The 21,936-nt window shown below is 32.0% G+C and overlaps 1 protein-coding gene across 1 annotated transcript in view; it reads left to right on the plus strand.

Annotated features, from left to right (window-relative positions):
- The window catches only part of LOC124361804 (lachesin-like), a 95,624-nt gene that overhangs the window by 53,105 nt on the left and 20,583 nt on the right, over window positions 1-21,936 (plus strand). The window contains exons 3-6 of the mRNA XM_046815786.1: window positions 5,235-5,344; window positions 12,525-12,732; window positions 13,934-14,089; window positions 20,310-20,438. Coding sequence (XP_046671742.1) covers window positions 5,235-5,344; window positions 12,525-12,732; window positions 13,934-14,089; window positions 20,310-20,438 — 603 coding nt within the window. The remainder of the gene's footprint in view (window positions 1-5,234; window positions 5,345-12,524; window positions 12,733-13,933; window positions 14,090-20,309; window positions 20,439-21,936) is intronic.

Consider the following 21,936-nt stretch of genomic DNA (forward strand, 5'->3'; position numbering starts at 1 on the left):
ATGGATATATTGTAGAAATGTAACGCAATAATATGTGTTTAATTATGTCGTTTCAGCTGTGTAATAGATATGCTACTGTAGCCTACATTAGAACCCCTGCTATGCCACTCCCTGCCCGATTTGACTTGAGAAGCTGGCACAGAGTTAGCCTCCCTTTCTTCCAAGGAGACAAGACAGAGATTAATACCCAAAATCCATCCTAATGTACCTCTACAGGAGGCGACCCCTACCTCCAACCTTACCCATCCAGAATATTGTCACTCCGGAAGCAGCGCAAAGGTCCTTTTAGGAGACCTGTACCTGTATCTGTAAAAACTGAACAGGAGACCAATTTGCAGTTTATAACTAAATTACCTTATCTTTCATGAAATTAATAGTAATTAATTAACACTTACACCAAGACAATTATATTATTGCACTTATTAATAATTACAATTAATAATTAATGTACACTTTAACCAAGAAATTGACTGCCAGGTAAACGTGAAACACTTGGCAGTTGTGAAAATGGCAGATTAAAATAAGATTTCAAAATATCAAACGATATATTTCTTCACAAGTGAAATATTTTAGTTAGTTACAATAAAATAACCGTAAAAACCATATCTCGATGTCAGCCTACGAAAACAATACGGTTATATGTTTGACAATGACGAACATCATATTATTTACTGTATACCTGTAAATTATTTAACTTTTATTTAGAAACATGAGTATCGGTTAGATATGTTTTAGGCTAAAATACGAATAGTAAAGATGTATTGTTTGATATTTTTAACCGGTTTATGCCATCATAAATCAACTAGCAAAGCTAATATTTTCCTTAGGCTAATTTGTACTATATATTTCTCACAAATATTATAATAATAAATTTATGTACATATATATTAGGACTATTCTGGTTATTCTGAGACACGCTCTAAATTAAACAGTACAGATTTCACCTCTGGGACAAGTGAGGGGTGGTGTACGTTAGGCAATCACAAACTGATGGTTGACCGATTTCATGCACATTTCAGCTTTTGCCGAACTGGGAACAATACTCGTACAACTAAACCCATCGCAGCGAACTATTAATTGTTTGGACCCTCTGAGACTACTGGATGAGTACAAGTGATATTAGTGAAATGAATATGTGGGTTATACACACAGCCTTCATCACAAACAGTTTTGTCGCTTCAGCTCAGTGATTCATAAGCAACTGATGTACGAACATCACTATAATTCCATTGAGATGGAACATTTTTAGAAACCGTTGCATATCATTACGTTCATAGTCCAGTACAAAATTTATTGTTATATTATTACAGTAAAAATTGTATTTTCCAGCATGCGTATGGAATGCGTTAGTATTTTATAGAAATATAACACGATAATGTGTTTAATTTATATTTCTCGTCATATTATGCAAACCATTTCAGGTTAAGGTATAAAACACACACTTAAGAGTGTAACTTTACAAGCTATATAATAACAGAAATGTGGGGCTGTGATGTGTTCCTTGAACACAAAAGGCGTCACAGAAATAAAATTCTATAACTATTGGAGTGCTTGTTTATAATTTAAGTGAGCTACGTCATATTACAAGAGAGTTAATTCACGAGTATACGAATAACTTTAACACAAAGACCAAGAGACGTTTGAAAAGTAAGTAAGTAATGTTTATTATTAAATTCATATATAGTAATATAGTGTAAATACAATTTTGAAAGTTTGATGTTGCATTAAATAATAGCTGAAATAATCATTCAATGGTCTATTTTTAAATATCAAAAATGCTGCTTCTTTAGGGTAAACCCCTTAAGGCAAAAAAACTAAATTTATTATATTTTTTAAATTTGATTCCTATAAATATTTTATATACACATTATATATATGATATATAAAGTATAAATTTTATATATATATATATATATATATATATATATATATTGCAAATATAATATTTATATATAACATATAATATTTACAGAAAATAAAATAAAAATATTATAAATTTAGTTTTTTATGTCTTCAGGGATTTACCCTAAAGAAGTTATATTTCTTTATATTTGTATATATATATATATATATATATATATATATATATATATATACATACATATATATATGTATATTAAAATATGTAAATTACATATATATGTATATACAGCAAATATAATATGTATACATAAAATATAATACAAATATATGTATGTACATATTGTACGATTCACCATCCATGTATATGAACATCGAAATGTCTGATGCGAGATCAATGTCTTAAAATGGCAGTGTGGAGCCGCAATTAACCGCATGTAGCCTGGGAGCTAAGGGCTGTTAAGGAGGTCAGGCCAGCTCGAGAGTGAGCTGCTAATGACTAATGGTTCTACTCGTTCACTCGTACACTCTGGGACTAACCAGAGATACTCGCTTGTTTCACTGATTTACCGATTGATTTCGTTTCCTTACATTCCTTGTTTTGAGAATAACAGTGGTCAGAGGAGCTACCGTGTCGTTTCATTCAATCAACGTTATAATTCCAGTAAATACGTTGGAAACTAATATAAACAAAATTTAAGGAATAAATTTAAGAGGGTTTAGTACCTTAGAAACTATAATTTCAGTCTCAAATTTTGGAATTTAATTAATATTATTTTCTTGTAGACGAGATTTTTTGATAACTATAATGTACACAAATTAACGTGAACAAGTTTTGTTTGTTACATTAAAATAAAGTATGAATTGGATAATAATTTTTTGGGGATACATGAACTCAATCACAACGGAATTCATAATTGTTGGTAATTATGAGTACGTTATAATTATGAAACAAATCTGTTTCTAGTTTTGATAAGACGTTAGTTTGTTATAAAACGTTGTGTTGACGTACATACACAAAAAAACAGAAAATAAAAGATCTACATTTGGTACAATTTTAAAGCTATGTTTTATATATATACAGGGTGTTTACAAAAATTTATAACGCACTTCTGTAGTTAATATTATTCAATTTCAAACAAAAAAATTTAAATGTGTTACTCAACCACTAGCGGAAATGTTGTATGAAAATATTACTATCTCTAGAAATGGTTAGGCTAAAGAAATAAGATTTGGCACTTAGGTTTGAATAGATAATTGAAAAATAAAAACAAATAATTGTTTTATTTTTTTTATATTAACAAAATGGAGCCTGTTGCAAATTTACGTTCCTATATCTGTCCTTTATTTTCAGACTACATGCGGTTATTGCGGTTCCACACTGCCATTTTGATACATTTATCTGAAATCAGCCCTCCTGAGGTTCACATACATTTACAGTAAATCGCACAATTCTAAAGAGTGACAGATTAGAACCATTAGTCATTAGCAGCTCCCTCTCGAGTTGAGCTTACCTCCTTAACAGCCTTGACTCCCAGGCTACATGCGGTTAATTGCGGCTCCACACTGCCATTTTCATAAATTTATCTGAAATCAGCCCTCTTGAGGTTCACATACATTTTCAGTAAATCGCACAATTCTAAAGAGTGACCGATTAGAACCATTAGTCATTAGCAGCTCACTCTCGAGTTGAGCTTACCTCCTTAACAGCCTTGACTCCCAGGCTACATGCGGTTATTGCGGCTCCACACTGCCATTTTGATACATTTATCTGAAATCAGCCCTCTTGAGGTTCACATACATTTTCAGTAAATCGCACAATTCTAAAGAGTGACCGATTAGAACCATTAGTCATTAGCAGCTCACTCTCGAGTTGAGCTTACCTCCTTAACAGCCTTGACTCCCAGGCTACATGCGGTTATTGTGGCTCCACACTGCCATTTAAAAATATTTATCTGACCTCAGTCTGCTCGACATTGATAGTAAATCCTATAGTTTGCTTTCTACTTAATATTTATGCCTTATTGATATCTCTATTAATTTTTCTTAAATGTCTTACTTTATTCTTACACTAAATTTAAAATAATAAAATTCCTAGTAAGAATTTTTTGTTTCTGATAGAACATGTTCTTAGAGTGGATAACTTATACTAAGGATATTAAAAATACAGGAAATTGAAGTATTTATTTTTAATTGCGTATTTTGCAACAAGCAAATTGTATTTGAGAGAAAATTATGTTAATATGCTTAAGGAAACTAAGGCTAATTCAAATTTCTTTTCACATAACCTAATTTTTTACAAATCTGTATAATTCTTTTCCCTAAGCGCCGAATTGTTGATCTCAGACCCGTTAACATTAGGTCGTAAGTGAGGTAGGGAAAGGATTAAAATATACCCATATATTTGTTTCTGTAGGTTATATCATTAAATATTAACAGACTTAACCACAATTAACAAAGATTGCCAGGTTTCTTGAACGGATGATTGGATGATGGTCATATTAACTGGACCTTTTACTTTGGAGCAAATTATCTTAGCTAATTGTAATCACCAACATCGACATTATTTTATGTATCAATTATTTAAAAAATCAATTACAACAATTGGAATTAATAAGTTGTATAGTATGCACAAATTTAACAAAATCTTATTAGAAGAACAGAGCGTTTTGGCTACAATTGATGCAAAGCTCCTGGACTGGAACTATAACGCGAGATAAGAGCACAGTTAGTGAAGCGGTGTTAGTTATCAAACATCCACCCTCTGCTTTATACAGTAGCTTTTACAGTGATGTTGATTTTATTGATAATGAGTATTAAAAACTGTTATCTTAATAGTACAAATGTTTCCAAAATCCGGATTTTTTTACAGATAGTGAAATGTAAAATATATACTAACATAAAATCAAATTGAAATCCAGAATCAGTCAGTCATTCTCGTTACTAATTTCTGTATGTGAGAAATTACAGGTAGGCTCAATGGAACATAGAGCGGAGCAAAGCAATTAAATAAAGACTGTGTAAGTAGGCCAAATACTCATTAGTAGAGTATTTATACTTATAGTACAGATTTTTGTATATTTTTCTCAATACCACATATACTTATTTCATGTTACCTAAATAGTTAATTTTATAATATAAATTAGTGACGTTATTGAATAAATTTTGAATAATATATTTTCTATTGCATGTGTAAGTATTGAAATATGCAAGTATCACCATAGTTTGGGATGGTCTACGGTTTTACTACAGCGATATATGATGTAAGCATATTTATACTTACTACAAATCAACAATGTTTACAATCGTGAATAATTAAAAAAATATTGAATAAAAATGTGATTTATCGTCATTGTTCATACATTTGTTGATAGTGACTGAGTCGCTTCTTCCGAGATTCGCTGAGCCTATTCCTAACGTGACGGTCACCATAGGCAGAGACGCTCTCCTAGCCTGTGTGGTGGATAACTTGAGAAGCTACAAGGTGAGTTGTTTATCACTATAGTTAAAGCGCTTACGAAAATACACTCGGCGGTTTTAGTTCACGCTAGGTGGGGTAAATACCCCTCCAGCGCCCTCTCTCAGTTTCCCCACCACTGCTCGGCACTCGCCCGCTTGCTCTATCCCCTGACCTGGCCACTGCCACTTAGAGGCTAACCTCACACCAAAACACAAGGTTCCTAAACACGTCATGATTAAATTAGTCTATTCGATTAATATTTTACGCTCTTATAGGTCTACACACAAAAGTACAATATACTTATAGAATAGGTAAGTAGATGCAGTGTAAACAAAACGGCGCGAGTGATACACGATCCACACAGCTGATAAAACAGATGAGAGAAGATGCTTGATCCACTCCCTACCATTGGAAGAGGCAACCTCCTGCGCGTGGCTGCTCAAATATTTGCTTCTGCGCAGGTTTCTTTGCGAACGGTTTACCTATAGTCTATAATCATACACAATTGGCATGAAACATAATTATATAAACAAGTACATGTGCTTATGTCCATAAGTTATTTCCAGACCACACAGGAAATGCCTCTTTGCATTAGAGCTTTTACAGTATATTTATTAAAAAAAACACAGTGAGTTTTATCCATAAAATCAAAATACATAAGTGAAATTATTTTCTAATTAAGAAGATATTTAAATTAAATTATACTAATTTAGCTGTGTGAATCTTTCTATCATGTCTGAGTTGCGGCATTGGAATAAAATAAATAAATGTATAGATTTCTTTCAATAAAGATTTCAAATTGTAAAATGACAATTCATTTTATTTCATTTTGACCAGGGCTGCTTTATTACTGTTGCCTCTGTAAACCTGTATTAATGCAAGATAACTAAATGAAGTAACATTTAATTCCAAAATCAATAGTATATATATATATATATATATATATATATATATATATATATATATATATATATACTGGGTTGTGCGTGGGTGGGTGTTATTACTAGTAGGCCTAAGGATAAATTAGTTGGTATTATTATTAAATAATTTTAATAGTAATTTAAATGATTTTAAACTGCATTTTCTAAATAAGATATAGTAAATATTGAGGCTTGAGCTATAGCACTTATTGTCATCCATCGTATTTGAAAACGCTTGATTCACATTTGCATATTCACAATAAAAACTGTAGATAAGATTTGGCTTTTATGGCTTATTGCCCATATTTCTGACGATCTGTTTTATTCACGATAGTTCCCCTCAGACAAAATATTCACAGTACATTTTAAGCATTTGAAAATTTTGTTTAATATTTATTTTGTTACTATAGGCTGCGTTTTAAAGTATATTACGTTCATTAACTCATATTATGTTTCATTAGTAGCAAAATTAGTTAAATGTACTTTACTTTTAAGTGTCTTGAAATACCAAAGAATATAGCTAACACGTTATATTTATATTTGGATAAACTCGAGCAATAGCGAAATTGGAAAATAATAATTTAGTTTTAGCGGAACCAACTTTACCAGATGTCTTTACCATACTTTTTATCCAGATCGTAATAATCCTTTACGGTATGGAGGACATACTTGTAATAAATAAGAATATATAATAATTACAGGGTAGAATTACGCAAGTCCATTTTTCACGTTATACAGTTAAAATTATCTGAAAGGAGACCATTATCAAACTAAATGTTGCCCATGAAATCGACAAATTTAAAAATCGTAGAATCAAAACGTTCTGAGAATATTCCGCAGAACATGAAAACAGACCCAAGTAATTTTGGCAGCTCATTGAATGACAGCAGATTATACCAAATTTCAAGTCTGTAACTTAATCTGTTCTCGAGTTACCTCTGAGAACTGCCAAACATACGGAAGACCGATTTAACAGAACGAACGGTGATGGGCTTCGCTAACGCTCAGCCAAATATTAATACCCTCTAGTTATTAATACTTCTTTTGATGAAAAACTAGAAAGTGAAGTAAATTGTATGAGGATCCAGAGGGAAATCATACTAGATAGTTGCCCTCGTTCCAAGGCTGATGCACCGCACGTAGGCGTTTCTTGTTGCAACGAACAACTTGTGCATTTGCGATTCAGCATTGTATGCATAACCCCTTCAATTCAGCTAATTCCCGAGCAGAATACAAACCACGCTGGTTTAAATTACATTCGTACATTTAGTTTGCATTCCTCACGTACCGAGACTTTACATATTCCAGTGAATCATTGAATATAATTTCCTGTTAGAGTCAATACCACGACTTTTTCACTTACACAATGTTGTCATTGTCTGATTGTTATTCTAAGCGTATATAGCTAATTATGATCCTAATAAAAGCTATAATTTGGAATTTGAAATAATAAAATGATATTTCGTTTAGAATATGTCCAAAATTCTTTGACTGAAGTTTATTTTTTATGATGGAAGGATAATGAAGGAAAAATGATTTTTTCTGGAAATTTTTCATCGTTTAGTGAAACAAAAGTGTTACTGATTTTTGTTTCACTAAACAATGGCAAATGTCTGTAAAATTTCTGTTTCCTTCACATCTCCAAATTTTATAGGAAGTTTTTGTTGTGGCACATAGCGTTTAAAAGGCAAAATATTCAACGACCGCTAGCTAGTCTGAAATGAAATTTTAACCTGCGGGAAACACTTTGACCACTAATAATCATTTTATATTTGAACAAGTAAATAAGTAATCACGGCATACCAAAGAGAGCGAACATTTTTACAGGGTGAATATAAAGAATTTAAAGGGTAGGATAAATGTTTATTGAATTTTCTCATATTATATCAAAGTTAAAGCAAAACTCTATTCCTGAGTATTCGGCGTGGATTTTCGGATATTAGTAGTAGAATTAGAAGTACAGATAATTGTCAAATTTGGAATCTTTAGCACCAAAACTTTGAACCATTGGATGCCCATTTCCTTCATGCAAATAAAATTTGGGGTAAAAAGTTACGAAAATTATTTTTAAATGTCGACGGTGTACAATACTTTGATCCAAATATTTGTTTGTTTGAAAGAATGCATAACATGGTATAGTCGCTGTATACAGTGTTCTCAATTGTTGATTTACTGTTGCTATTTTCTGTAAAGGTGTTTTTATTCTAGGCACTTCAGCATAGAGTGTTACTCAGGCAGGATTTCGACAGTTAGGATTCACCAAGGGTCCATGATAAATTATACAACCAGGAAAAAACTTTAAAATTTTCTTAATAGTTTCTTTCCTTAAGATTCCCACTCAAAATCCGGCCCATTATTCTGTCCTAACCTTCTTCTATACAAAGGTATATTGATTGTATGGGTTATACCCGGTGTTGGTGATATCAGTGTTATTATGATCAAGCTTTCTGACTTTAAATTTTACTCATCATCCACAGCTGTCACAAACGTTCGGGTATAAAATAAATATCTATGAAAAAGAATTTTATAGGTTGTAAACACGTTGCTACATCAGTGGGAGAATACAGGAAAACAATTGCTGTAAATCATTTACTTTTGTTTCGCTGAAATTTGTTTGAGTAGTAAAATATTTCTATTATAATGCATGCCTTCTAAGACAATTGCATATCGACTGAGTGTGTTTTTCCGTCACTTTGTCGAAAGTGCATTAATAAAATCAGAACAAACCTTGAAGAAGAAGAATTGTACATACAATAATGCTGGACAGTTCATTTCCCCTTTTCTGCTCATTGATTTGGCTCATACAACATTTTTACGTGTACAAAATACGTCGGTTATTTTATTTAAGAAGTGGCAATAGGGGTAACATACATATTCCCCATGACATTAGAAGTACTTGAAAATGGATTTTTATATTACCCTAGGTTAATCAATCAATTTTCAGACATTGCTTCCAGTATGCTGGCCCAAGTGTTTTAATAAATTGTCCTAACAACGTAACATTATTCATAACTAGGCAAAGTTTTGCAAGCTTAAGATCTGGCTACTTGAGCATTAAAGCTTGGAATTTATTAAGGAAGAGTTGCAATAGTGCAAATATCTAATCAATCAGTTTTGATCATCTTTTGTAATTTTTTAAATATAGACCGGTTATTATTATAAATATGACTTAAAATATGGTCCCAATACTGATCTTTATTAACTATCTGTATTTGTATTAATAATTTATCCTTCATAATACTAGTGTATATTTGTGTAAATTGCAGCTGACGCCACCGAGCTAAATACTTTGGTTATTATGTTATTGGACTCTTAGTCTATCTATTTACTATTTGTATATTTTGATTTTGTGCATTTTTTATTTAATTTTTTCTAAATAGCTGCCACATAACTTGATAACGTGGCAGTGTAGTAATTTCTAAGAAATTTATTACATGTATCTTGTTTGTTGAAGATGGAGCTTGTATTGGCTACCTGTTAACTGATTTGCATTCAAACACATAAACCAATATTTAAAACTTTTATTTTTTGAGGCCTTCTGTGATGTGTCTGACGAAGATAGCCTTGCTATCAAAAGGTCTCACAAAAATAAAAGTTTTAAATATTAGTTGCGTTTGAATCTAAATAAATGTATCTTCCTTATTTAAAAAGAGAGAAATAAATCACTACTTTCATCACGTATGGGCTAGATACACTGAAACTATTAGGTTTACGGTATATCTTGAAGTAATAAATATTGTGGGAGCACTTTTCATTGAAAAAGTAATTACATGATAGAAAATCCATCCATATTGCAAATGTACTGCAAAATGTTCAGTTAAAAGCAATTCGCACTTTTACAACAAAGCGACTGGAACATTATGACGCGGTCAAGGTTGCAGCCTAATAAGGAATCTTACAACACAAATTGTATTGAACATTCCAGCACAAAGAGACTGTACCGTACTGAAAGCACCACCGAGGTGGTAAGTGGAGGTGTAAGAATAAGTGGCGTCCTGTTGAATCCGATCACTTGGAATCAATAAAGGTGGGTAACCGGCTCCAGTAGCTGTCGGACACTCAGGGCACGTCCCTGGCTAATAACTGGCGCTATTCTGCTCACGTGCAGTGTCGCCTAAGGGAAATAAATACCGCCCATCTTCCAATGTAAACCTCTTATATTAATTTTCTATTGCACCACTTTCTTGAGATATGAGACCTTGGAATTTCGTCTGGTGCTATCCGAAGATTTCCCCTTTGTACGCTGTAAAAATTGCCCAATAGTCTGGCGCTAAAACATTTATATAAAAAAATTACGATTATTGATCGGATGAAGATGTCACAGAGAAAACTCAAATAACACATAGAGCAAGAATAAAGTTTAAGATTTATACTGAACTAGTTCAGTTCACGTACTTTGATATTAGATTTAAAGTTAGTAAAACTTTATAGAGACGAATGAGTATCACTCTAGAACTTTTCTAATTGCTACTTATATGAAGATCGTTTACGGAATAAGACGTAATACCAAATGTTTTTATACCTAGCTTATAAACAGCAGGTCGGTGTTTACTTGGTCCACAGCATGTGTTTACTATACCATAATCAATGCAGCTTATTAGCATATTACAAGCTTACTGCTAACCATCTGTACTAGTAGCTATATTAACTTTGTCACAGTGCAATACTAAATGAATCTATTTTACAATGGTATGATTTAAAAACTAATATATTTTACTTTGCCGTTTAATAACATAGCACATTGATCAACAATGATATATTAAAGTAGCGTATATTGATTTAATCAATCTCTCAGTATAGAAAAACTTTAAGAATGTTAAAAGTCTCTAACGCAGAATAAATGCATAGCTTTGCGTTAAAAAACCAAGTAAAAAAGTTCTCTCAACACACTTTTCTTTTGGAAAAATTTAAGTTAACTATCATATAATAAGAATTGTTACAAATAAACCAAATAATATAAACACATAATTAATGCAAACAGTTATTGTCATACTAATAAACACATGACATCATAACAATGGTAAGTTGTTGCTATATTGAATTTGAAGCTTATATTGGTTTCTTGTAACTATATTGAATTCACAAAAACCGAAATTTAAAATATTTTATTGCATAAGGTCTTTTGACTGGCAAATATAGCGTTTCTATCGAAAGGCCTCACAAAACCAAGGTTAAAATATTAGTTATTGTGAATTTTGAATGAACTGGTTATTGAAATAGTTTTGTTACAATATAAATAAAGCAAGTAAAAGTCAGTTTAGTTTGATGGGTTTTAAGGTACATTTCACATTTTACAACTTCGTCGCGGCTCTTCAGATTTTGAAATTGAATTATTATCTTTCTTAGAATTAGGAATTTTTTATTGTTTTGGAAAGGATGGTTTAAAAATAGCTGGAGTTACTATTTTACTTGATTAAATAATAACCAATTCCAAATATTATGAGTGCATTCCAAAATGATTTATGATTAATTATTTTTCCAGGACGATTGGGGTTTGAATTTTCATATATTTGTTATCAAACAACAAATGTTTCTATTTAAATGTTTTAAAAAAACAAATAAAGTGATGAATACATCTTTTCCGATCTTGCTTTTAACTTATAATTGGTAAACTTCAGATTTACAAAATTTGTAAGAAACATTATGGGAATTGTTATCGAAAATTTCAAAATGGTTAAATAAAAAGTAAAATGATCTATTATGCTATCTACAAACAATTAACCATGCTTTTCACAAAAATATATGAGTATGAATGAATAGCATGAAGTAATGATATTTTGCAAGCTAAAATTGAAATATAACAACATTAAAAAAAAAATTAAAATAATAATTACTGCTCTACATTCAAAACGGCAAGACAATAAATAAAACGAGAAGGTAAAGGAGTTAAAAACAGGTAATAATAAATAATAATCTAAATTCATATATTAAATAACAATTAATAAAGATATATCTGAATTAACAGTGACAATAAATAAAAATGTTTAAAAAAAAAAAAAACAATTTTTATGTACTGTACAGCGATCAATAATCACATAATGTTTCAAAATTTATAATGACATAACAAGCAAGATATTAGAAACAGATAAAAAGGTCCTTTGAGTGCATACATACCTCTTCATCGTGCACAGTGCATTGTTATAATTTAAAAAATATTTTTCAGCTTCAGGTCACTCAAGTCTTCTCAGACTGCACCTTTGATTTACCAAAGAATGTAAATATTTATTATCAATGATATATCACTAGCTGTTCCAACAAAAACACTAAGGACCAGTTCTGTCCAGGTGGCGTGGGTCCGGGTGGACACTCAGACGATCCTCTCAATCCACCATCAAGTAGTGACCCAGAACCCCCGCATCTCGCTGTCCTACAACGATCACCGCTCCTGGTACCTCCACATCAAGAACGTCCAAGACATCGACCGCGGCTGGTACATGTGTCAGGTGAACACCGACCCTATGCGCAGCCGCCAGGGCTACCTGCAAGTCGTCGGTAAATATCACATGTACACGACTTGTAACCTAGAATCTTCAAAAACCATATACAGATTATGATGAGAGATCAATTTTATTGACCAGGACATCGCTTGATGTATGATCTCTTTCTTGATCTTTATGTATGTTGGAACAGACTATGACAGTAAGGTCCAATTTATTGTCTTATAATAATAAGTCATAGAACGCACACGCTAAAAGCAATGTATGACAGTAAGTATGATAGCAAATATGACAGTATGACTATCGTTTGAAGTTTGTTTTTGACGATACAAAGCTTGTGAAGGAAACAGGATTTTTTTCCCGACATTTGCCATAGTTTAGTGATACAAAAAAAAATCAGTAACACTTCGTTTTGAGATCTGCTATCTGATCTCTTTTTCAGGTAAACAACTCCTAACACATAATTACAAACTAGAGTAAAATAAACAAATCATACCACGTTGTGTTTTGTTGTTTAGGTTTTATTAAGCGCACATTTTAGAGTTAGTGAAGTTGACACACAATATGGTGGTTGTGATTCCAGACTTGCGCGTGTGACAACGCTCTGGTATGATTGGTTTATTTTAACCTAGTTTGTAATTATGTGTTAGGTTAGTTATTTACCTGAAGAAGAGATCAGATTGCAGATATCGAAACGAAGTACTACTGATTTATTTTTGTATCACTGAATGATGACAAATGTCTCCTTTTTCCTTCATAATTATCCTTACTGGTGGCATCCATCCCAAACTCTATCTACTTTCCAAGTTACTATAATTCTCAAGGTCACCCTGCTGATCCTTAGTCTCTAGAGAATGAGCAAAACAAGTATAAAATGAATCGAACTTCCTTAATTTTAATACATTTGCTTGCTGCCTATTATCAGATTTTAAAAACAATGCATATAAATTGGTTTTGACTAAATATTTTAAATATTACTGATTTTTTAAAGTACAAAAATGTATGAATCATACCATCTAATTTGATCTATTGAGCTGTAAAAAATATTATAGTAGTCACGATGGATAAATCCACAACAGCAAGAGCTTGCAAGGACCAAATAGTTGACGCAATTGTATTTTAATATCGTTGGACACTAACTAATATAAATAATATGCACCCATTATACATTTGAATGTCCATGTATTGATTGATGGATCGATTTCCTTGTTTAAGTCGAGTTTTTCTCAATCAGGACTGAAGTGCCTCTGTTTCAGTGCCTCCACGTATCATGGACAGGGACACCAGCACAGACTTGGTGGTCAGGGAGAACTCCAACGTGAGTCTTCATTGTCACGCGGTTGGCTACCCTGAACCTTACGTCATGTGGCGAAGGGAAGATGGGGACGACATCAACTACAACGGCGATATAGGTTAGTTGTCAGAGAAAGAGGGGAGAGAGAGATGGTGGGAAGGGGAAGGGAGGTAGGGAGAAAGAGGGAGGGAGGCAGAGTGGGAGACGGGGAGAGGGAGAGAGGGAGAGAGACGGAGATAGAGAGAGGGAAAGGGAGTGGTAGAGGGAGGGGGAGAGGGAGAGAGAGGTGAGAGTGAGAGGGAGAGGGGGGAAGGAGGGAGTGTGAGAGGGAGAGGGATGCAATTTACAATAACCTCAGACAAATGTACATACACAATCTTAAATATATGTTAAAACAAAAAAATTCGTGCTTTTAAACCTCAAAACTCGGCAAAAACAATAGCTTTATTATGTTTCAAATTATGGTAAAACAAAGAAATTTCCCTAACGACTGCATTTGTTTAGTTTCTAAGACATGGCTTGAAAGCAACTCAATATAGCCACCAATAAAAATATTAAAACTAAATAATCTTAATTATATTAGAAGTATGTAAAATTTGTTTTAATTTGTACAAAAACTAAAAAATATTTTATATCTTTTTAGAAAAAAAAAAAACAGTAGAATATTTTAATCCTATTTATATAAACTTATATATTTCATTTTTATGTATATTATGTGTGTGTATATAACTGAAAAAATAAGGTAATAAATAACCTGAAACATCCAGTAGTACCATAATATTGAAAAATGATTGTCGTTTATAAAATCATATTGGATTTAAGCGTTGTAAAAATGTGTGGTTTCCCAAGTCATAGCCAAATGATTGCAGAATGTCCATTTGTAAAAGATTTATTATTCTCCCATTCAAGGTTTATCACGCTAGCACTGTCATTTACTTTGTCACTACTACTAGTACTATTTAATTCTACCGTATATAATGTACTGTTTGTTGATCAAGAATAATCAAGATTTTGCATAACACTATTTTCATAAAAAAAAATTACAAATATTATTTTATTTTAATAATAAAATAATTATTAAAATATAGTATGAAATAAATATTTGCAGTAATAAGTTTTATTATATTCTTTGAAATCTAAATTCTTTTAATATAATAAATTTTTACTAGTCTATGTTTGTTCAATATTCCTTCTATATATGTCCTAGACCTAACCACACAGACTGCCTAATCCTGCAAGTAGAGTTCCTGTCGAATTCTGAAATAATGATTGACACGAGGGTCGTAGCTTGGGCATTCGATGCACTGGACGTCAAATTCAAATGTCGAGGATCTTACCCTAGAGGTTTTGTCAATGCTTGAATAGTGTCCATTAGTACATTGCTTCGGTTGAATCTTTGAAGCTAACTCTAAAACGGTATATTCAATTGAGTATATCAGTGTGTGATATCGATTATTCACATTTTATATTCAAACTTACTTATATTCTTGTAAAAGAGATCACTAATGAAAATGTTTAATCAAGAAGGTAATTGGACACGTAATAAATTATCCATAATTTTCATTTTATCATATGAGATTACTATTGTTTTCATTCAAAGAGCGAGAGAGAGAGAGAGAGCTAGAGTTATTAAGTTAACAGAACACCTGTGTACATGAGCCTACTACAGAGCAGGCAACAACCCTCTTCCTCGACCCACTTCCCCTTTCCTTCTTGTGGTGTTTATCAAATTATCCTCCGGAAACCTCGTTAATACACACAAACACCTCGTCTGTTCTTCTTCCGACCAACGTCTCAGGGAGTGATATATTTCTTATAAGGATATTAAGGTTGTGTTTATTTATACAACCCAAACATCTGGAGGTAATCTTAAATATGTTTACATACAGATTATCAGTTATGATTCTTATCGAAACCAATGTACGAGTTTTAGAGGCTGGCACGCAATAATAATTTACTACAAAGCGGAAATAGAGATACAACAAAGATTTATAAACCTAACACAAATAGTGATCTTTGTTCAGCAAGCAATACGGCACGACAATGAAAAATGAAAAGAATGAAATTAAAACTAATTAGAAAAACAAAGTAAATAATAATGAAATAAATTAAAAACAAATAAAATATGCATAGTAGAATAAACACATCCAGGTTTAAATAACTAATTAATGTTAGTTTATCGGTGGCATTGTTTATTTTGATTATTAAGTGCCATGTTATTTCAATAATAATCTATTTTTTAGTTCTAAAACATAGGTTTACATAGGAATTAAGAGTGAGCACTTATCTCAATATAAAGTGTTTTCAGATAGCTTAGTTATGTATGAAACTAAAAGACATAATAATGACGGTTTTATTCCATTGCCTTCTACTCAATATGCTTGTTCATCTCCAGTTTTAATGTATATTAGATTTGAAATAAATTTTACGTAATTTCATTATTTTAAAGAAGAGGACGTGATTGAATTGTCTATGAAACTTTCCAACATATAAGATATCCTGCAGTTTCTGAGCATTAAATTCAAGAAAATAGGGATTCAAATTCCGGGCAGACTTAAAATAATTTAAAACTTTTGATTTTACATATACTAATAAAGGTGAAAAATAACTGCCTCTTTTTGTTTTCTGAAATTCAGGATACTAATCTTACTTGCAGTTGAATACAACTTTTGAATGTAAGTGTAAACCAATTGTATTACCTACAATACTTTGATGTAGAAAGATAAAACTTATTCAAACTGAACTGTAAAGACAGTGCTTTAGCATCAGACTTTTCTTCTTTTAAAAGGGACGAAAGGGATCGGAATAGAAAATGGCGCGAAAAGTTGTAAGGGGAGGAACGGTGCGAGAACAAAGTAAGCCAGATATTATGGAAGACGAATCACTAAGCTAATTGGATGAGCTATTATCCATTGTAGAACGGTATATTCACACCCACCTATTACATTCCACACTGATGTCACGGCTGTAGTGTGAGTAATAATACCACGAACATTCCTGCACCGACATATCACACTCTTGCTGACGAATATGGAGTAATATTGCTCTGCTTTCGGGTGTCTTTGTTCAACCGAGGTCGACGTTAAGGTTATTGTTATATAATCTAGATAAGGTTATTGGATTCCTTATTTCTCTAATGGAATGGGTGTCCTATTCATCGCTTAAAATTCAATAAGTAGAATAATTAACTTATATACGTTGGATTAGTAATTATAAATAAATACTGTATATAAGGCAAGATTTATGAGATAAATCATTCTGTAAATAGATTAGTCGGGTGTGAAATATACATCTACTTAAAGTATATTTATATAATAGTTAACCATTATAGAATAGAATTTTATATTATCTCACTTAAATAAATTATAACAGAACAATGATGTAGGAGATTTTATAAAATATACGAGAACACATAGGTAATGGAAGTTAGGCACGTAGTAAAGTAGGGGAGCAAACATCAGTTTTACTTATTTCTCTCGTTTATTCGGACATCACGGACTGTATGCTTCCCCTATTTCGGAGCTGGCGGACTGTACGCAAAAGTATTCGGAGTTATAGGAATGTTTTCTTTAGAATTCGATCCTGACGGAAAGTCCTGTCTTCGACCCGACGAATTATTTTCGGTGACATAAGACATAAGACATTGTTTATTTGAACATAATCATCAAGATCAGTACAATTGTCATTTTTTGTGTGTATGTGTTACAAAAGGTGTATTTTTGTGTGTGTGTGTGTGTGTGTGTGTGTGTGTGTGTGTGTAGCATTTTCAGAGCGATTGGTATCTTCGTCCTCCAGTTTAGGGGTTGTAGTCCTCCTTCCACCTCAGGAACTCCTGCACCGAATAGAATGGGTGGTCCATCAGCCAGTTCATAAGTCCTCTTCGGAAGGATTTGATGTCTAGTTGGGCGACATGTGCTGGCAGCAAATTCCAGAACTTTGCACCAATATATGATGGCTTTTTCTTGAAGATGTTAAGGCGGTGGGCGGGTAGGTCATAAGTGCCAGCATTCCTGGTTCCATAGTGGTGAATATTGCCTCGTCTTTCAAGGTTGCTTGTTCTTGCATAGATCGTGGTTTCAAGAATATATAGTCCCACGACTGTCAATATGCGTAGTTCCTTGAAAGCATTTCTGCACGAGTCTCTAAAGCCCAGTCTTGCCATCACTCTTATTGCTTTCTTCTGATGGATGAGCACTCTCTGTAGATTGCCTCCTGACGAGTTGCCCCAGGCTGCAAGGCCATACCTCAAATGCGTCTCAAAAAGGGCGAAATAAGTTGTCCTTACAGTTTTGTCATCTGAGATCTGGCTCATTCTTTTAAGGACATAGAGCCCAGAGCTTAACTTACTACATACACTGTCAACATGCCTAGCCCATTGCTATCGGACGACTTCATTTTCGGTGTTACCGGACTAATGCAGCTTTCGTACCTGGCGGATTCGGTCCTATCGGACCTCCCTTTATGATTTGCAGCGAATTCACTAAGAAAATTGGGCAGCTGATGCTGATTTTAAAAGAAAATATTTTAATGAACACATTTATAAAATTCTAAATTATTAAATTTACAAACTACGCGTTTATTTATATTACCACTCATTAAAACTATAAATGGTATAACACGTCATATTAAATGTCAGCCGAAACATAACTGTGAGTCTTGAGTAGGAAATTAATTTTTATCGTGTCTGTGAACATTAGTTATTTTGATCAGGATAGTCGATTGCATTATTTGACGTTTTTTTTCAGAGTATGATAGAGTGTAATATTATTCACACAAAGTAAATAATGGTTTAATTTGGGCAAAGTAGCATATCTTGCTACTAAAACATGTTCCGTTAGTAGAACACCTCATAGTGAACATTCATACCACGTCCTACACTACAAAATCGGTATTTCAGCTTTCTGTGTGATAATAAGCGGAAATCTTTATTTAATCTTAAAAGAACAAGTTAAACTTTAAATATTTCTACAATCTTATATAACAGTCTTATCATTTATATCGTCTTATATATACAGGGTGTAAAAATGTTCCGCACGGGCTTGATAATTCCAGGACGATTACAGGCAAAAGCAATAAACTTAGTATATTATTACCGAACCTATAAATGTACTTTTTGAAGTTACTACCATATTTCTGTCATGTCATGGGGATGGCCCGCAAGGAGTTAGAAGGGTGTCTTAAATAAGAACACAGATCTAGCAGTTAATCAAATTAAAGGTCTTTTTAGCAGAGTACGATGCCGCAAATCCGACCTCAAAGTGTAAACTCTTGGTGTACACTATGCTGGTTTAAAGTTGAAACATTTATAATGTAGGTACTGATCTAGATGGTCTAATATTAATCTTCTTGGCTCAGTTGTGAAAGTTAAAGTTATTAAATGAATACTGGAGTTATGAAATCGTTTTTAAGGTAGGACAAGACCTATATTGTACATTTTTTAAACTTTAAACCAGAGTAATATTTTAAAGAGTAAACCCTTCGAGGTCAGATTTGCAACATTGTCCTCTGCTAATAAAGCCCTTTAATTTGATGTACTAGTCGACCTATGCTTTTGTTTAAGATTTTCTTCTAACTCCTTGCAGGCCCTTGACATGACGAAAAAGTTGTTATTACTTCAAAAAGTAGATTTATAGGTGCAGAAATGATTTACCAAATTTTATTGCTTTCCTTTTAATCGTTCGGGAGTTACCAACCCAGGGCGGTACTTTTTACACCCTGTGTATGTGTTCAATACTAACACAAACAATTTTGAGTTTCTTACACATTTCTATTGGTTACTGAGTACTTTTATATATTCTTATCTTATTTTTATTAAAACTGTATATACTTTGCAATGAAAATTATGGAAGCGCTTGGATGCTTATAAATCAACCCTTTGAAATTATATACGTTCCATAATTCTGTGACTAAAATAAGGGTAAGAAAATATTTGAAACTATCATTGGAGTTCTTATTGGATTATTATTGTATCATACTACAGGATCCATCATGTAGCCTTCAAAATCAACTTTGAAAACCTGAAAAACGATCCCAATACTGAAGGAATGTTATGCTCTAGACTCATATTGATTAACAGTTCAACTCTTCGACTTCAGAAGTCAGATCTATTGAACCTTCAACTTTTTAGAAGCGGTTCAAGAAATGATAGCGCTTACCAATGAACACCACTTATCTGAGGAATGATTGTTATTTGTTGTCTATAGTTCTAGTATTATAATTATAATATAATTGTTATTTTGGAATTCTCAAAGTTCAGTATTTGTAACACAATTGCAAGTTTATTGCGAATAGCCTATACGGCTATCACATAATACTCACACTCAAGTATTTGATGACAGTAAATGTGGTTGACGGAGAACTGCTGCAGATTGGTCGAGTTAGCAGGTTACATATGGGAGTGTATCTCTGCATAGCCAGCAACGGAGTACCGCCTTCTATCAGCAAGCGGGTCATACTCAGGGTACAATGTAAGTACATACTTTAATGTACATTAGACAAGAGTTACTAATATATTATCTAGTATTTTTGCTTCTTGTGTTCTTAAAATTGAGTCTTACATTAGTGGCGTGCCTCCAAAAATGTTTAATATAATATAGAAACATAAATCACCTGTAATACATTTAGTTTTTTACTAGTGCTATGCACATTAAACATTCAGAGAATTCATTTTTATTTATTTCCAGGTACTAGTTTAAGGTAAATAAAATTAAAAAATTAAACAAATAATTGAACTAAAATTACCTTTTTTTGTAACTTACCTTGCAGGCTAAATTGTGTACTTAATTTATGTGTGATTAATCTATATTGTTTAAAATTCAATTACATTGTTAGTTAAAACATCTTTGTCACACAATAGTACTTTAGGATTAATTGTGGTATAGTTTTAAATTTCAAAATGTTTTAAAGTTGAAAATTCCTAGAATATTCTAGAATTAGTTTAATATTTCACGATTGTTTTTGGTATATGTGTATTCTTGGACAGTATTATTTAAAAGTGATCAGTAAATAAATTTCGAATTCGAGCTTGTATTCAATCTTTTACATGTTCATTAAATCTAGTTTTGAAGGATAGGCTAATATAGAGGTTTTCACATTAGTTGCTATTAAATTTGTGTACTCCATTATTGTAACATTTTGAAATTATTTAGAGTTTGGTTTCTTCAACTAAGTTTATGTTCGATTATAAGGTCAAGATTATTAAATATTTTGAATTGTAAATAATATACTTGTTTAAATAATGATTTTATAATTGTTTGTCAATATTTACTAAGGATAGCCTGATTGAATGTATAAAATATATATTTTTCTTCCTATTTTCTTGCTTTATGTATTTCTTAAATAATATATCAATCACTTTACTTGAATCCTTTATTTTGAACAATATATAAGTCCTATAGATTATTTATTAAAAAAACATTATAATAAGTGCTACAGATAACATACACTGTATACGCTACAGTGTATATGATATTATTAGATGTAATAGTTTATAATTAACCTACTTAAATTCTTAAAATGTGTTATCAAAGATATATATCTTCTGGATGAAACGAATATTGTTTCAGATACTCGGTGTATGGCTATTGTAAGACTTGTATTATACATTTTTTGTTTTCAAGTATATATCATTGCTATTATAGTCCATTAAAAACTTGATGGGTTTTTTTTTAGCTAATGTATAAGACGTATAACGAAATATTTACTAACTAGAATTGAAACGTTTTCATTTAAATAATTTAATAATTAAGGTAAATATTACAATTTATACCAGCCTTATCGTATAGCAAGTAATACTAAGAAAATTTGTAAGTTCACTTTTAATGCATTGTAAGAGTTGCGTTATAATTTGTTAAATTTAAAAAATATTAAATCTCTTTAATTGTAACCTATCTAAACACTCTTAGGGATTTACTTTCTGAGGATAGACAAAATATATGAGAATAAATTTAAATAATTTGGGTTTTT

The sequence above is a fragment of the Homalodisca vitripennis genome, chromosome 5 (assembly GCF_021130785.1).
Source record: "Homalodisca vitripennis isolate AUS2020 chromosome 5, UT_GWSS_2.1, whole genome shotgun sequence".
NCBI lineage: Eukaryota > Metazoa > Arthropoda > Insecta > Hemiptera > Cicadellidae > Homalodisca > Homalodisca vitripennis.